Source organism: Delphinus delphis, chromosome 20, assembly GCF_949987515.2.
Source record: "Delphinus delphis chromosome 20, mDelDel1.2, whole genome shotgun sequence".
Classification (NCBI taxonomy): Eukaryota; Metazoa; Chordata; class Mammalia; order Artiodactyla; family Delphinidae; genus Delphinus; species Delphinus delphis.
The window spans coordinates 16,416,033-16,432,652 of record NC_082702.1 but is presented as its reverse complement, the minus strand read 5'-3'; the positions used below and the strand labels follow the sequence as shown (position 1 = coordinate 16,432,652).

The 16,620-nt window shown below is 43.8% G+C and overlaps 1 protein-coding gene across 1 annotated transcript; it reads right to left on the bottom strand.

The window, feature by feature from the left end:
- Window positions 1–281: 281 nt before the first annotated feature.
- Window positions 282–16,376, bottom strand: ZNF792 (zinc finger protein 792). Its single transcript, XM_059999395.1, has 4 exons — window positions 16,317–16,376; window positions 5,796–5,922; window positions 4,776–4,898; window positions 282–4,162 (listed from the first exon to the last, which is right to left on the bottom strand). The coding sequence occupies exons 1-4, from the start codon at window positions 16,347–16,349 to the stop codon at window positions 2,538–2,540; spliced, it is 1,908 nt and encodes a 635-aa protein (XP_059855378.1). The 5' UTR covers window positions 16,350–16,376; the 3' UTR covers window positions 282–2,537.
- Window positions 16,377–16,620: the final 244 nt, after the last annotated feature.

The following is a 16,620-nucleotide window of genomic DNA, read 5'->3' as shown; positions in this document are numbered from 1 at the left end:
CCTAAAGAAGATATACAAATGACTAGTAAGCACATGAAACAATAGTTATCATCATGAATCATTACAGAAATACAAATCAAAACAAGATACCACTTCATAGTCATCAAGATAGATACTATCCAAAACAAACAAACAAAAAACAGAAAAAACAAGTGTTAGTGATGATGTGGAAAAAGTAGAACACTTGCTGAAAATGTAAAATGGTATAGCCACTGTGGGAAACACAACACAATTTTTTTTCCTCAAAAAATAAAATATAATTACTATATGATCCAGTAATTCCACTTTCGGGTATATACCCAAAAGAATAGAAAGCAGGGTTTCAAAGAGAGATTCGTACACCCAAGTTCACAGCAGCATTAGTTACAATAACCAAAAGGTGGAAATAAATCAAGTATCCATTGAGGGATGAATGAATAAGCAAAATATGACATATACATACAATGGCATATTATTCAGCTTAAAAAGTAATGTAATTCTGAAACATGTTATAACATGGATGAAACTTAAGGACATTATGCTAAGTGAAATAAGCCAGTCACAAAAAGACAATATATAGCTCCATTTATATGCGATAACTAGAGTAGTCAAATTCCATTACAGAGAGTAGAATATTGGTTTTCAGGGGCTTGGGGAAGGGGGAAATAAGGAGTTATTGTTTAATGGGTATAGTTTCAGTTTTGCAAAATGTAAAGAACTCTGGAGATGAATAATGGTGATAGTTGCACAATATGACTGTACTTAATACCGCTGAACCGTGCACCTAACAATGGTTAAGACAGTAAATTTTATGTTGTGTATTTTATATTTTTTAATTAAAAAAAAAGCATAAAAACTGTGGTATTCATTCAACAGAGCACTACTCAGCAGTAAAAGGAATGAACTACTCATACACACAGAATGGATGATTCTCAAGATGATTATGCTATATGAAAGAAAACAGACCAAAAATAGAGTACAAATACTTTATGATTCCAATTGTATAAAATTCTAGGAAAGGCAAACAAATCTATAGTGGAAAAAAAAGGTAAATCAATGGTTTCCTTGGGATGTAGGTAATGGTTCCCTGGGGAAGGCAAGGAGGGATAGTAAAGGGGCATGAGGTAGCTTTGTGGGTGATAGATAAGTTCATTATCATAATTGTGGTGTTGGTTCCCTGAGTGTATACATATTTTAAAACTTACCAAAGTGTACGCATTAAATACATACAGCCAATTATTCCATGAAAATTATATCTCAACAAAGCATTAAAAGAAATTGTTGCACATAAAAATCTGATCTCCTACTCATTTTGGAAAACTAGAAGATTTGGCAACCCCATATTGATTCTACTACCTCTCTCCTCATGTGTTGGCAGCAGAGATGGCTGGCTATGTCACAAATGCCTCATCCCTGGCGTACAGGATCTACCTTCTCTTAGTCCCCATTTTCCTGCCAACCCAGCAATGGCTTTGACATGAATAATGCAGAGAGCCTGCAGTATTCCACAAAACCTTTAGATAATTTGCTCTGCCGGTGACCTTAGTCATAAGGACAGAGGTCTGGAGGTCCTGAGAACTTCTGCAAATCCTGAATCCTGCACAGTCACATTTAAGGGAACATTTGTGGATGCACTTTTAGAACAGGTACATTCCCTCTTGTTTGCCCACTGGACCCAGTAAGTCTTACAGTAGGTGACATATACTGGAACATTAGACATCAAGGGCATATAACTCCTTGGCAGGGGCCAGGTAAACAGTGTCTACTCAACAGTGCTAAGGAATAGGAGGCATCCCCAGTAAACAAGGGGCCCAACTCAGGCTGCTTCCAGATGCACTGGAGGTTGCACAACCTCCCCTTCCTCAGAGTAATCGCTGATTCACAAAAATTCATGCCATTCAGACCACAACATTAGGCCCACAAAGCCCTACAAGCTTCCCTAGGATGCCTTGGGTAGCAACACAAACGAGGCCAAATCTGGACTGAAAACTGCGCTCTGCCATCCTGCTCTTCCCTGAGGCAATAAATTTGGAGACCCCTTTGGTTTGGTAGACCTTAATTCTGTTCTCAACCCAATCCACAGTTATCAGAACACAGAAGATTAAAGGTGGCTTTATCAATAAGGCTCTTATCACCCAAACCAGAGCAATGTAAAGTAAATAGTTGTTAAGATGGGTAAGGTGGAAGCTGGATGAATCCATCATGAGCATCATACAAGATAAACAAATGTCCTTGAAAAAGGGAAACCTCTGCAAGCTGCCAGTAGGACCCAGCTCAGGTCTTCATGGCCAAAGATGGGTCATGTCCACAGCTAAACCAGTCACAGGGGGAGGGAATGACATCTTCCCATGGCCTCAGGCTACTCATGATTCCCTCCTGGAAAGAGGAAACAGAGGCCTGTCTTTTGTGAGCACAGGAAAGTGGCTGACGCATACTCTGGAGACCTGCCAGTGGGTAGAACTGAGACGACTTCTACCACAGACATTAGCAGTGAGAAAAACTCTGGCAAAGTTTGTGGTCAGAAAATGCAACCCTGCTCCAGAAAGCTTCCAATATATCTAGCATCCATTGGGAATCTCTCCAGCATAGATATTTGGATGAACAAGGTTCAACTTCTGGCTGACAGCTCCCTCATAAAGACCACTCTCAGAGTTAATCTCTAGTGGGTGCTGTCGTGCAGAAGAAGGAGGGTGCACATTCTCTGAACTCCTTTCTCTGGTGTGAATTTTCTGATGCCGGATGAGGGTAGACCTTTGGCTGAAAGCCTTTTCACATTCATTGCACTTATATGGCTTATCTGGTTTGTGAACTTTCTGGTGCTGCCTCAGATTAGAACTTTGTCTGAAGGTTTTCCCACATTCAAGGCACTCATAAGGCCGCTCACCAGTGTGAAGTCTCCGATGGTTATTGAAGCTGGAGCGTTGGCTAAAGAATTTCCCGCATTCAGGGCACTGATAAGGCCGTTCACCAGTGTGAAGTCTCCGATGGCTATTGAGGCTGGAGCTTTGGCTAAACAGTTTCCCACATTCACTGCACTCATAAGGCCGTTCACCAGTGTGAACTCGCTGATGTTTCATGAGGTCGGAGCTTCGGCTGAAGGCTTTCCCACAAACGCTGCACCCATAGGGTCGTTCACCAGTGTGAACTATCTGATGTTGAACAAGTCCATCAAAGTGGCTAAAGAATTTCCCACATTCATTGCACTTATAAGGTTTTTCTCCAGTGTGAACTCTCCAATGTTTAATAAGGCTGGAGTTGCAGTTGAAGGATTTCCCACACTCGCTGCACTCATGAGCACTTTTACCTGTATGAACCCTCTTATGATGAATGAGATTGGAACGTTGGCTAAAGAATTTCCCACATTCACTGCACTCATAAGGCTTTTCTCCAGTGTGTACCCTCTTATGTTGAATAAGATTGGAGCTTCGGCTAAAGAATTTCCCGCATTCGCTGCACACATGAGGGCTTTCACCAGTGTGAACTCTCTGATGTTTGATGAGACTGGACTGCTGGCTAAAGAATGTCCCACATTCACCACACTCATAAGGCTTTCCTCGATTGTGATCTCTCTGGTGTTGAAAGAGGCCAGCGGCGTAGCTGAAGAATATCCCACATTTGCTGCACTCATAAGGCCTTTCTCCAGTGTGGGTCCTCTGCTGAACAAGTGAGGATTTGTCACTGAGAGCGTTCTGAAATTCACTGCGCTTCTTACGGCATTGCATAGTGGGAAAATCCACCACGCCTTCGGAGCTGTGGTGTGGCTCCACTACACGGGGAGTGACCTGGTGCTGGAGAAAACCACATCTGGACACAAAGGCCTTCCCACTCTCCCTCAGTGTGAAAGGTTTCTTTGATGTGTCATCTCTGCAGCTCTTCACAAGCGAGGCGCTGCTTTCGTTCCTTGCGATAGGCTTGTCCACGTTCTGCTGCATCTGTGGTTGGTGAAGGTTGGCATTGAACTTGAACTCTCTCCTGTATGCCTCACACACATGTGGTTTCTGCCAGGGATGTGTTGCCTGGTGTTCAGCTGGGTGCACAATGTCTTTCAGGTGTAGGCCACACAGGTCACAGGGGTAGCCTTTCTGGGTGGATGGAACCACCTTGGGATTCATGTCCTGTGACACTTCTACAGAAACACTAAGCTCAGCAGGTGACTCCTGACCCTCTGTTCCATGGCAAAAATCTGAAAGTAGAAAAATGCTGGTGACAACCCAATCACAAATGCAAGTCTGATACAGGAATGAGTCCATGGGATTATTGGCAAGATGAAAGGCCTGAGGTCAGGATAAGGAATGGTCTTCTCTAATGTGCTGTGCCTGGTAAGGTCACGAAATAGGGGAGGCCTTACCAGAAGCAAGGACACAAAGATGTGCACAGTATCAGGTGGAAAGGCAAGTCTCCTCCTCACTTCTCTACAAAGGCTTTTCAGGGGAGCCCTGGCTGCTGGTAACCCATGAGGACTGTGCAGAAGGATGTGTTCACGCCCGGGAAAATCTGATTGCAACTGGCTAGCTGGTGTTCAAGGACTATAAGAGGAAATGTGTACATCGCATGACATATTAAGTGCAGGTCCACATTGGAGAGTGCTGCAGAGGGAGCTGTGGAAACAGTGAGGGACACAGCCAGGGGCCCCAAGTCAAAGCAGAAATGACAAGTAGGCAATGTGTCAAGAACAGGAAAGGAAAGGTAGAAGAGATATAAGGCTTTGGCACCAAAACAACGATGAACACGAGAAAAGTGGCAGGTATGATCTGAAGACAGTAGTGATGTCACATGGTCCCCCATCTCTCACTTACCTGAGCCAGGCCCTCTATATGCCCCTCTTGCCATGGCTGACGTCATGTCCACTCGGTCAGGCACCCAGGGCTCTGCCCCCATCTCCAGCTGGGCAACTACATGAGACCTGAAAGATGTAAGTCCTAAGGGAAAGACAGGACAGGTAAGGGGCCAGCACTTGTCCTGGTGAACTACCCCACAACAGACCACAGGAAAGAAAACAAAATATTACAAAAGGAACACACAAGGGGGGTCTAGCAGGAACATCTCAGTGGTCATAGCAAATAGTAACCACCAGTACCTAGAATTCCTGGCAGTCAGGCCTTAGGAAATGTTAGTTTTAAAGGAAAAGAGCAGAACAGAACTGTCATAGATCTGGACGATCACCCAGGCGGGCAGTGGCTGAGTCAGATGGGATCCACTGGTCTTCCTTCTGGGACCCTTCCCCACAAGGCTTCAAGGCAGCACGTATTGGGGCTGCTTGGGGAGAGCGTGGGACCCTGCACACAGCTGAGCTCTGGAACCCACCGCACATATACCAGAAAGGGGGGAAAGGGGGACTTCCCTGGTGGTGCAGTGGTTAAGAATCCGCCTGCCAATGCAGGGGACATGGGTTTGAGCCCTGGTCCAGGAAGATCCCACATGCCACGGAGCAACTAAGCCAGTGCGCCACAACAACTGAGCCTGCGCTCTAGAGCCTGTGAGCCACAACGACTGAGCCCACGTGCCACAACTATGGAAGCCTGTGTGCCTAGAGCCCATGCTCCTCAACAAGAGAAGCTACTGCAAGGAGAAGCCTGCACACCTCTATGAAGAGTAACCTCCACTCTCTGCAACTAGAGAAAGCCCGCACACAGCAATGAAGACCCAACGCAGCCAAAAATAAATAAATAAAATAAATAAATTTTTTTTTAAAAAAAAGGTGGGGGGGAAGGAAGCAGTGCCCACGGTCCGGCTGTGGGACGGAAAGAGCCTCTTCTTGGGAAAAGAGGATGGGCAGAGATGAGCTGAGGACACCTGGGTGGGTGTGAAAGCCTTACCCAGTGAGGCTATCAGTGCAAAGTTCTCCAGCATCACATCGCAGTACAGGAGTCTCTGAGCCTCATCAAGGAGTCCCCACTCCTCCTGGGAGAAGTAAATGGTCACGTCCTCAAAGGTCACACAGTCCTGCCATGATGGGGACAGTTCATTCCATGATCAGCTTCTCTCCTCAGGACTCCCTGTCTATCCCCTGTTCACCCTCCTCCCCAGCTTCCCAACTCAGAGGAGATCCCAGGCCCTGGTTCCATGCCTTCTATGACTGCTTTTTCAGCCCACAGCAATGCCAGCAATGCTCTGGGCCTGAAGTGCAGGGCCTCTAGTGTCGTCGATGTCATGCCTTACAGATACAAACAAACATGGGCCCATAATCCCCAGTACCAGGGCCCTGGGGGCAACAGCTCACATGCCCTCCCCACATGCGTATCACTCTTTGGACTGTACATTTCCTCAAACCCTGGACCTCACCACTTCATCCCCATTGTTGCTGTACCCCCTCCCCATCCCAGCCCACATCATAGCCATCTCCATGCGTTGTCACTCTTTACATGGTATTGCTGGGGCTCAGGGTAGGCCACCCCAAAATGTGCCTCAATGTCATATTGATTATTTTGAATTAAATTTACTTAAGAAACGGCCAGCACAAGGGGGACACTCCTTTCTGTCTCCCTGAAAGCAAGAAATGAATCTCTCATGTAAAAGTAAATGAATGTCTCATGTAAAAGGGTGTCTTTCTACCTCAATCTGGAGGTAGAAAGACACCCTTATCACCAAAGATAGGGATTTTGGGGACAAGAAGCCTATATAAACAAACTTTGTTACTTCTTTAATTTACTACCTGAAGCCCAAACTCTGTTTAGATTTTTCACTGATTGGGTACCCAAAACCCAAGTTTCTTTGTCTAGTCAATTCCTCACAAATTTATTGTTTTTTTGTCCAAAAAGTATAAAAGCTGCCTGCTTTGGCCACTTCTTAGGTCCCATTTCTATGAGACCTCCATGAGCAGGAATTAAAATTTGTTTCCTTTTCACCTATTAATCTGCCTTGTGTCAATCTGATTATTAGTCCAGCCACAAAATCTCAAAAGAGGGGTAGAGGGGGAAATTTCCCTCTTCCTGACAGTTGGTGAGCCAGGCAGGTGGCTGGCTGGAGCCTGCTTCCCGCCCTGAGGATGCTGTAGAGCCGGGGGCATCGGACAAAGACTGCAGAAGGTAATAAGATTTCTTACCCAGTCGGCCTCCCGGGTCTCTGCCTGCAAGTTCTGGTGGGAGGGAAAGTGGTGAGACTCCCCTTTCTCTGTCTCTAAATTTAGATTAGCAGGAGAAAATATTTGTGGAGCTGGTTAGTTCCTTGTATTAGTGACTTGGGAATCCTCATCCTTCACCTCCCAGAGATGGTCACTGTTTTTCTCTGTCTCTGTCTGTCGTGTTGTTTGTCACGAGGAAGAACCAGAGGGCAGAACACAGGCATAGGCCCTATGAGCCTGCTGTTCAAGCCAGCCTCACACACTGGGGAATTAGCAGTTCTCACCAGACCGGCATCTGTTTAGACAAACTTTGCTCTGGGTTCTTATTTTTTGCTGCGTTGGGTCTTTGTTGCTGTGTGTGGTGGCTTCTCTTGGCATGGGCTCTAGGCGCACAGGCTTCAGTAGTTGTGGTGCACGGGCTTAGTTGCTCCGTGGCATGTGGGATCTTCCTGGACCAGGAATCAAACCCTTGTCCCCTACATTGGTAGGCGGATTCTTAACCTCTGCGCCACCAGGGAAGTCCTGCTCTGGGCTCTTTATTAAAAAAAAAAAAAAAAGACGAGGTTTTTTCCTTCCATCTTGTTTTATGTCCTCAGAGCTTGGCTTTGTGTCCAGTGAGAATACTGTCTCTGGTCTCTACCATCCAGAAGGTGCATTTACTGGGGTGCATCTGGTGGCCAAGCTCTTTGTCCGGCCATACCAGCTCTCAGGGGACTTTGTCATTAGGCGTCCCAGTCCATAACGGGCCTCTGTCATCACAACCTTCATTAGTTGTTAGTGCTGGAAAAGTCCCATTCCAGTAGTGCCTGCCGGATACCATAAATTATCGGTTTTATGGCTGGAGGCGCCCCAGATTTCTGTGGAACACTGGAGACACCATTTTCCCTACACCATTCTCACCACCTGTAGCAACAAAGGAGTTCTACCTTCTTAGACTAATTCTGGGAGTGGGCTTTTTGGATCTTGTGAGGGCTATATACTCTTCTTGTGAGATGCCTCTTGCATCTTTGGTTAAGCCATAATAAAACACTTATTGGCTTCAGTCACTATGTGAAAATATAAGATCCTACTTGTCAATGGCCAGATGATAGATCCTTTAAATTGGCTATATTTAAAAGGAAAAAAACAATTGAGAGCTCTCATAATAAACAGCTGTCATACTGGTACTTATGGGAGGACCAAATTCTCTATAAAAAGAAAAAAAAGGTATAATGACTAGTCTTAGAGAATCCCTTATTAAGATAAAAAAAACAGAAATTAGACTTAAAAATCCAACATAAATTCTCCTTCTTAAAAATCACCCCATCTTCTCAGCAATTTCCCAGGCTCTCCTACAAATAATCAGAAAATAAATGGGCTGGAGGCCAATATTTAAGAGTTTATAGAAACAACTGTCTTTGTCTTACAAAGCTTGTCTTATGAAGCTCTACAAAACCAGAAGTACAACTCTAGAAACAAGTCAAAGCCCATCGAACTTTACTCGTCCCAAGGTCTCACCTAGTCCTCTCAAAATGCTTGCAGATATTATAGTAGATCAGGATATTGGCGCAAACTTGTCCTGTACTTAAGAGAAACATTTACTAATAATTACCCGAAGACCTATGATAATAGACAAGTATACTCCAAAACATATTTTCTTTCTCTGTCCCTTCAAGTTATGTCATGTATTTGAATGTAAACACAGCCCACAGAGCCTGACCCTGAGCCTGGACTAATTCAATCAGTAAAACCTGAAATTAAAAGAAAAAAGAGAGAGAGGCTTTTTCAAACACCCACTGTTAAAAGGACTTTCTTGCTCAATCTCTATTAAGTCACAGGCTCCCTAGAATTGCTTGTCAACGGCAAATACAGATCTTAAAAGTCTTCTACACAAATAATAAAAGACTAGCTAGCTGAGCAAATAACCTAATTCATTCCAACTGTTACTGATAAACTAGTGAGTTTTCTATTGTGCCTGATTCATGACTAAAGTTTTAAAATAAGAACTATGAGATCACTGGTTGAGTTTATCTCTATGTCCATATGTGTATGTTACCTCTGGATGGCACTGCCAAAATTAATCTGTAAAAGAGCTCTATTTAATTGGCTTAAATAAAGACTTTTTTATATAAAAAGTCTCAAATATGTAATAAAAAATAACCCAAACGTTTCTCATAATCTTTAGTAAATAAAAGCTGCTTGTTGGTTAAATTAATACAGATATATCTTCAGAGTTACCTGAAGGTATATCCTCAGATAATCTTAAGGAAATAAAAGCTACTTGTTGGTTAAATTAATACAGGTATATCTTCAGAGTTAGCATTAAATGTAATGTAGATAAACAACCTTTGTTCTACCTGGGTGTACTAGTCAAACGGGCTAATGTTGTCTCTTTTGCAGTTTGTCAGCAAACAAACAAACAAGATAATGACTAACTGCTTTAATGTCTCATGAAATTTTCATGAGTAATCTGATTGTTAAAAATAAATTGAACAGATATAAATGTGATGAGTTTTTAGGTGAACTTTTAGACAATAATTGTTTTATGATATGTCCATTTAAATAGTTTCCTAAATCTGTTTGGTAATTTATACCCTTAGAGTTTTGCTACGTTAACTTAAACGATGGGAATTAACTGGATGTCTAAATCATTTCCAAATACGATAAAGTATTGAAACATTAGTTTCTAAACAAGTCTAAGTTTACACCTACTTGTTGGCTCTTGATACAGAGAAACTAAGTATGTTCGGCTCTAGTAAATATATCTTGTGCTTTATTGGAAGATTGTGCTATGAAATAGCATGTTTCTAGAAATTATAAAACGTATTTATGTTTGTCACACCACAAAATGTTAATAAAGTTCACAATTGTTTACTTCTTTGTTTTCACTAGGATTCCAATTAATATATGTTAATTAAAGCTGCAGATATAATAAGGGATAAGAAAAGGTATGGAGACATTTTTATTAAGGAAGAAGAAAGTGATTTTGTCCTAAAGCTGGTTAGTTCTAAATGGGAAAGAAAACAAGGGACAAACTAAAATGGACAATTTTAAGTTTGTGAATAAAGGATTCTTTGGAAAGGAATTTTATGTGTGGTCATGACGGAACAAGATTAGAATGAATTTAATTATGTAAATAAGTTTTAATATCAAAGTAAACTGGTACAAAATTGGAATTTGTTTTTCTCTCTGTTAAAAGAACAAAGTTTTTTTGGTTGTTTGTTTTTGTTTTCTGTTGGTCTGCTCTTGATAATAAGAGATTATGAAAGGTTTTTCTTTACCTTTAAGTAATGTGCCTAGAAAAAAACAAAGATCTTCTGTCTTGTCAAAGTAATTACTTATGTTCTATGTCTTTATCAGGTCTTTGATTCAGTAAGTAAACCCAGTCCTATTGCTATTAAAAGACCTGAATTTTGCTCAGAACTATATAACCTTCTATATTTGCCTAAGAAGTCTTTAATTATTACTTTGGTTAAGTGGATAACGAAGCATTGCTTCACAGCGACCTATTTAAGTCAAATATTTTTTGATATTTTTGACAAACTTCTCCCAAATCAAATTCTAAATGAAAACTTTTTGACTTAGAACTAACATTGAGATGTGAGATATTTCAGGGGCCCTCTGAAATACCCTCAAAGATTTATTCTCTCTCCTTATAAAAAGATATTAAACTAATTAGGTGTATTTAATATGTTAAATTATATGGAAACTGTTGTCACATAAGAAGTCATGTTAAGTCTCCTTTATATTGTGTCTGTATAGGTATGTATTCCAAGTGTTCCAGAAATTATGTGAAATTTCTGAAGTCATATATGTCCTGGCATAAAATGTTATCTGTCATCAGAATGGAGACTCATACTAAAGGGATTGAACCCAGGTATCAGGGAAATGCACTGACTGTCATGCAAAGGCAGCAGCAACAGAATCTGTAAAGACTGTGGCACATGAAGATAAAATCCATTCCGCTTCTGCAAAAAACCTGACCCCTTATTGCCAGATTTTGCCATTCTGATGTCCTTGTACCATGGCAACAGTCTACTTCTGAATAAGAGAAATTAAAATGGGTAAACAATAGCTGTAAATTAAATGAACAGTCAGGGCTATGGGAAACCCAAGATGGCTACTTGGTTCTTCCCAGCTCCCTGGCAAACCTCATTTTTTTTTTTTTCTTGCATCCCTTCACCCACCATAGTGTCTTTAAGATGCATTTAAATAGACATTGGCAGGAAGATTTCTATAAAATTGCAAAAGCAGTCTACCAGCAATGTCTGACCTGTCAAGTCCATAACCCTGGGGAAAAACAATTTTTGTCCCCAGAAGCCTCAGACATTTTCTCTCTGGACTCTTTGAGCACCTGTAGCTGTACTTCATTCAACTGCCTCTACGTATGGGTTATCAGAATGTTTTTATTATTACATGTATGTTTTCCGGATGGATTGAAGCCCTCCCTTGCTACAATGCTGATGCCCTCACAAGGGCAAAGAATCGGTTTTTAAAAATGTGTTTTCCATTTGGGTATACCTTCCACAATCTCCAGTGATCAAGGCATCCACCTTATGGGGCAAATCACATGAGCCTTAAGAAAAAACCTCACAAACTTCATGGAAGTATCACTGTTGCTCTCATCCTCAATCATCAGGCAAAGTTGACAGAACTAACGGAAGAACTGGACTCAGAGCAGAACAAGAATTAATTACATGGGATTGAATGAACTGATGAATATGATTATAATTTTTGTGACTTTTTGTTTAAAATATTACTGATTTTTTAACCTTTTGTTTTCCAAATACAAGGAAGTTTTTTTAAAAGATTTACAGCAATTTGGTAAATTATACCTTTGTAAGCAAAAATGAAACATTTATCTTTTTCCCCCTACCTGATCTCTCCAGAATTCAGAAACTCTCTGTGAGTATTATTTTCTTAGCAATACAGTTACTTGCATAAGTTCAATAAGAATCTGTTCTCTTCATAATAGGACACAATTAGAAACACTGGTTATCTTGCCACGGCTTTGACTGGAAAGTCATATTTGAGAGAGACACATGTAGACTCAGATATGACCAGACAGCTTGAAGGAACTAAGATTGCCTTTACTTTAAAATTATTATTATTATTTTTTCTTTTTGGCTGTGCGGCTTGCAGGATCTTAGTTCCCTGACCAGGGACTGAACCCGCGCCCTAGGCAATGAAAGCGAGGAGTCCTAACCACTGGACCACCGGGGAATTCCCAAAATTGACTTTATGGGCCAATCAAAGCCTTTGGAAAAGCATCCTGGTACCTTGCGAACAGGGTTCCCAGCGCCTTACCACGTGAGTAAGGACGGTCACTTCTGACAGGCACAGGAACCTCAGGATATTTGGGGGATCTCAAGAGAGGAATTCACCCAATTCTACAGGTATCACAGGCAAGTCTGATGATAAGTCTGACGTGGCTTCCTGGCCTCGAGAGGCTATTAAGAGTTCGATCTGGAAATTCCTTATGAAAAGTTCCAGCAAAGCAGATTCAGAAGAGCCTATATGGCTAAGCCCTATTCTTGCTGGACCTGTATAAATAATCAGGCCGAGTTCATGGAATCTAGACTTACTCTGCAAACAAATTCGTCTTAATTTGGCTACCTTTGGTAGAAATGAGAGTGATTTTAGAGAACAAAATTATGTTTCAATAGAAACTATAATGCACACTTGTATATATGATTCTAGTGCTATTAGTTTTCATTGAGGCTTTGTCATCTACCTGAAAACTGGTCTGGATCCTGAATTATTCTAGTTTCCTCCAATATCTGGCTACAACTCTTTAATGTTTCCAATTTTTTCTCACCCTTCTGAGCTGGAATCACTGAGAACTAAAACTGAGTGTGGAATCATTGAGTTGGAATCATTGAGAACTAAAATTGCCCTTTTCCTGAAGCCCTGCAAATTGAAGCTAAACGACTTGATAAACTTCAGAGAAATTGCCACCACGGCTCACATTTAAACTATCCTCGTGCCTTTTACTATATGAGCCACTCAGAAAGTTTTCCTGAACACCTGGTGACATCAGAGACATTTCAAACTGCAAAAGCTGCTTCAACCCTGACATCTAGAAATCTTCTTGACTGACTGCATCCTGGTCTATAAACTGGTTGATAATCTGCTCTGATCATTAACCTTTGTTTTTCTTTTGATTCCCTAGAAATGTCTCCTATTAAATACTTGACTGCTTGCACCATAGGCCTAGCTTTGGGAGCTCCCTCTGCATCACTGCCTCCTAAAATAAGGTATAACTGTTGAACTGAACTAATCTGTTCTCAGAACTAAGAAAATGGTTCAATGAACTGTAGGACTCCACTAACCCATTCTCTCTCTCCACAGAGGACGATTCAGAGGAGGGAACTGTCAGACCCGAGGTAGGCCTCCCCTAAATGTTTCTCAATGGCATATTGATTGTTTTGAATTAAAGTTACCAAAGAAACAGACAACGCAAGGGACACTCCGACCCTCCTTTCTGTCTCCCTGAAAACAGGAAATAAATTTCTCACGCAAAAAGTGCACTCCTTGCATCTGGACATAAAAAACATCCTTATTTGGACTTCCCTGGTGGTCCAGTGGTTAGGACTCCGCGCTCCCCATGCAGGGGGCCCGGGTTCCATCCCTGGTCAGGGAACTAGATCCTGCATGCATGCAGCAACTAAGACCCGGCGCAGCCAAATAAATAAATAAATGAACATTTAAAAAAAAAAAAAAAGAACATCCTTATTGCCAAAGATAGGGAATTTGGGCCAAGAAACCTACGTAAATAAAACCTGTTACTTCTTTAATTTACTACCTGAAACCCGAACTTTGCTTAGCTTCTTCATTAATTGGGCACCCAAAACCTAAGTTTCTTTGTCCAGTCAGTTCCGCACAAATGTATTGTTTCCTTGTCTAATAAGTATAAAAGCTGCCTGCTGTGGCCACTTTTTAGGTCCCATTTCTGTGAGACCTTCATGTGCATTAAAATTCGTTTTTCTCCTGTTAATATTACTTTTATTATTAGTCCAGCCACAAGAACTCAAAGGAAGGGTACAGGAGGAAGCTGCCCCCTCCCTGGCAGTCCGGAGAATTCTTGGCAAATACAGTCATGATCCCATCCTGCCCCCAGACCTTCTGTGGCTCCCACTGCCAAGGGCAACATCCACCCTTGATGTGAAGGCCTCCCCACTCGGCCCCGTTCTTGGCTTCAATCCAAGCCACCCAGGACTACATCAGATGCCCTTGGCCCTTTTCTTCTGTCCCTTCATCAGTCACTCATTCAAAAGCCAACCGCTCCGGTCCTCCTACCCACCACCCACCAGGGTCTAACGGCTCTCTCATCTTGCCCCATTTGCCCCTGAATTGATTCCCCAGCCCGACTGAAAATCCCCAGGCCCCCTCAAGGGTCCACAAAGCCCTGGTGAGAACGAAGGTGGCTGAATGAGCACCAGCCCAGGCCTCACTGAAAAATGACCTCCAGTACTATGAAGTCTCAGCCCCCCTTCTCATACCTACGCCCCCAGGAAAATTTGGCCACCTGCCAGACCCACCTTTCCCTACACACAGCCCCCTGCCCAACCACCACCATGAACACTAACTCTCCCTCATCTGTCTTTATGATGCCAAACAAGCCAGCAAGATACCCCGTTCTCAGTTCTCAGGCCCCACCCTCCCCCTTCCCCCTAACATCACTGCCACCATGACCCGAAGTTTCACCCTCCTAAATCCGACACACCCTTGCCCACACACCAGATGCCACATCTTGGTTGTTTCTTTTTTTGTTTTCTTTCTTTTTTTTTTCTGGCCACGCCGCACGGCTTGTGGGATCTTAGTTCCCCGACCAGGGATCAAACCCGCCCCACCCCCCTGCAGTGGAAGCGTGGCGTCTTAACTACTGGACTTCCAGGGAAGTCCCTTGATGTTTCTAACTGTGAAAATAAAGACCAACCAAATGAGAACAGCAAAGGCTAATTACTCTGAGTTTGCTATAGAAAGAGAGTCAACCGCTTATGCGCTGGCACAGACTCAGAGGCAGGCAGAGGAGCGGGAAAGCTTTAGAAGTGGAAAAAAAGGGAAGGCTTCAGGTACGCCCTGTTGGCATGGGGAAGCTGTGGGCAGGCTAACTAGGCGCAGGGCATCCTATGTGGTTGGTTAGGGGTGCATATTTGGCTTTCCCTGGTTGGTCCTCTGTTGGAAGTAGGAACAAAAACTAGAGGAGTTGTCAGCTATTAAGCCCTGGTCTTTGGGGGCCAATTGTTACAGAAGTTACTGTTTAACTTTCTGGATTGTCACTAGAGATGGCAATCTGGCTTCCTGCGAGGCTAACTTTCAGCAGGATGGCTTCCTGGCTTGTTTATTGTAGATAAGAGGGTTGGTTGCCTGGACAGATTGCTGCAGGTTGTGGGTCAGAGTTCTATTTTATATATAGTCTTTCAATTGTCCCTTTGCATATTTGGTGTCTCATAACCTAAACTAAGTCTCCCCAGAACACCATAACTGTGTGTCTGGCTCCTCAACCTTCAACTTCACGCAGGGGTCCCTGGAACATCAGAGTTCAACGTGGCCAAAACCTAACTTCTTCTGTTTCCACTGAAAATTCCTCCTACAGCCAACTTCCCCTTCTCAGTTGACGGTTCATCCATCCTTCCAGCTGCTAAAACCCAAAACCATCACGTCACCTATTTTCTTTGTCAGCCTCCACATCAGAAAATCTGGTCAGACTAGCTTAAAAGACACACCTAGAATCCAGTCGCTCCTTCGGCCTCCAGCCACCTGCCCTAGTCACGTGGGCTGCAGTACCGCAACAGCCTACTCCTTGCTCTCCCCGCCTTCACCCTCAGCCCGCAGTCAATTTTCCACTCAGCATCCATAGGGCCCTGCTAAGACCGAAGTCAGATCATCTTCCTCCTCTGCTCTGAACCTTCTGTGGCTCCCAACACTCTCAGTAGAGAGCCCCAGCTCCCCACCCCGCCATTCCAGGGCTGACCTCAGCCCACCTGCTCTCTGAACACTCCCAGGTCAATCAGGCATTTGCAAGTGCTGGTTCCCGTGCCTAGGAAACCCTTTCCCACCTCATCCCACTAGAGTTTAGAAATGGGAACTGCTCTCTGTAATCCGTGGCCTGGATTCAGGACCCTAGGCTGGGAGGGACTGCTCGCCCTCTCAAACCCTCGGAGACCCGGGACTCAAAAGCAGAAAGATGAAAAAGAAGTGAAGTCGTAGGGCATCGCCCATCTTTGATACCCCGGCGCCGGGCACGTGAGGGTTGGGGGCTGAGCGGCTGAGGGCCTGAAGCCCATCCACTCACCTTCGCCGGGTCCATCAGCGCTGCCGCCGCCATCGCAGCCCGTGGACGCAGGGGCCCTAAGAGGCGGGTATCGCGGGCTCAGCCTAGCACCGCCTCGCCTTGCCCGGGGCGAGGTGGCACTTCAGTCTCCCCGGGGTTAAGGGCACCCAGAGCCCGATGCCACCGCTGGGGCCGCGGAGACCCGGCGGGACCCTGGCGGACACCGCGTCCCAGGGGCTCACGACTATTTCAAAGGCGCGGAGGAGGGTCCTGGCCTCCCTGTCCTTCCCCGCCCGCTTCGGAAAACCAGCTGGGAAGAGCGGTA

What these genes read in the sequence shown, in the direction of transcription:
- ZNF792 (XM_059999395.1), bottom strand. Translation starts at nt 16,349, where the DNA reads ATGGCGGCGGCAGCGCTGATGGACCCGGCGAAG. An exon ending in TGCACTGATAGCCTCACTGG is followed by an intron (nt 4,899 to 5,795) that starts GTAAGGCTTTCA and finishes TCTTTCCCTTAG; the next exon opens with GACTTACATCTTTCAGGTCT. An exon ending in ATATAGAGGGCCTGGCTCAG is followed by an intron (nt 4,163 to 4,775) that starts GTAAGTGAGAGA and finishes TTCTACTTTCAG; the next exon opens with ATTTTTGCCATGGAACAGAG.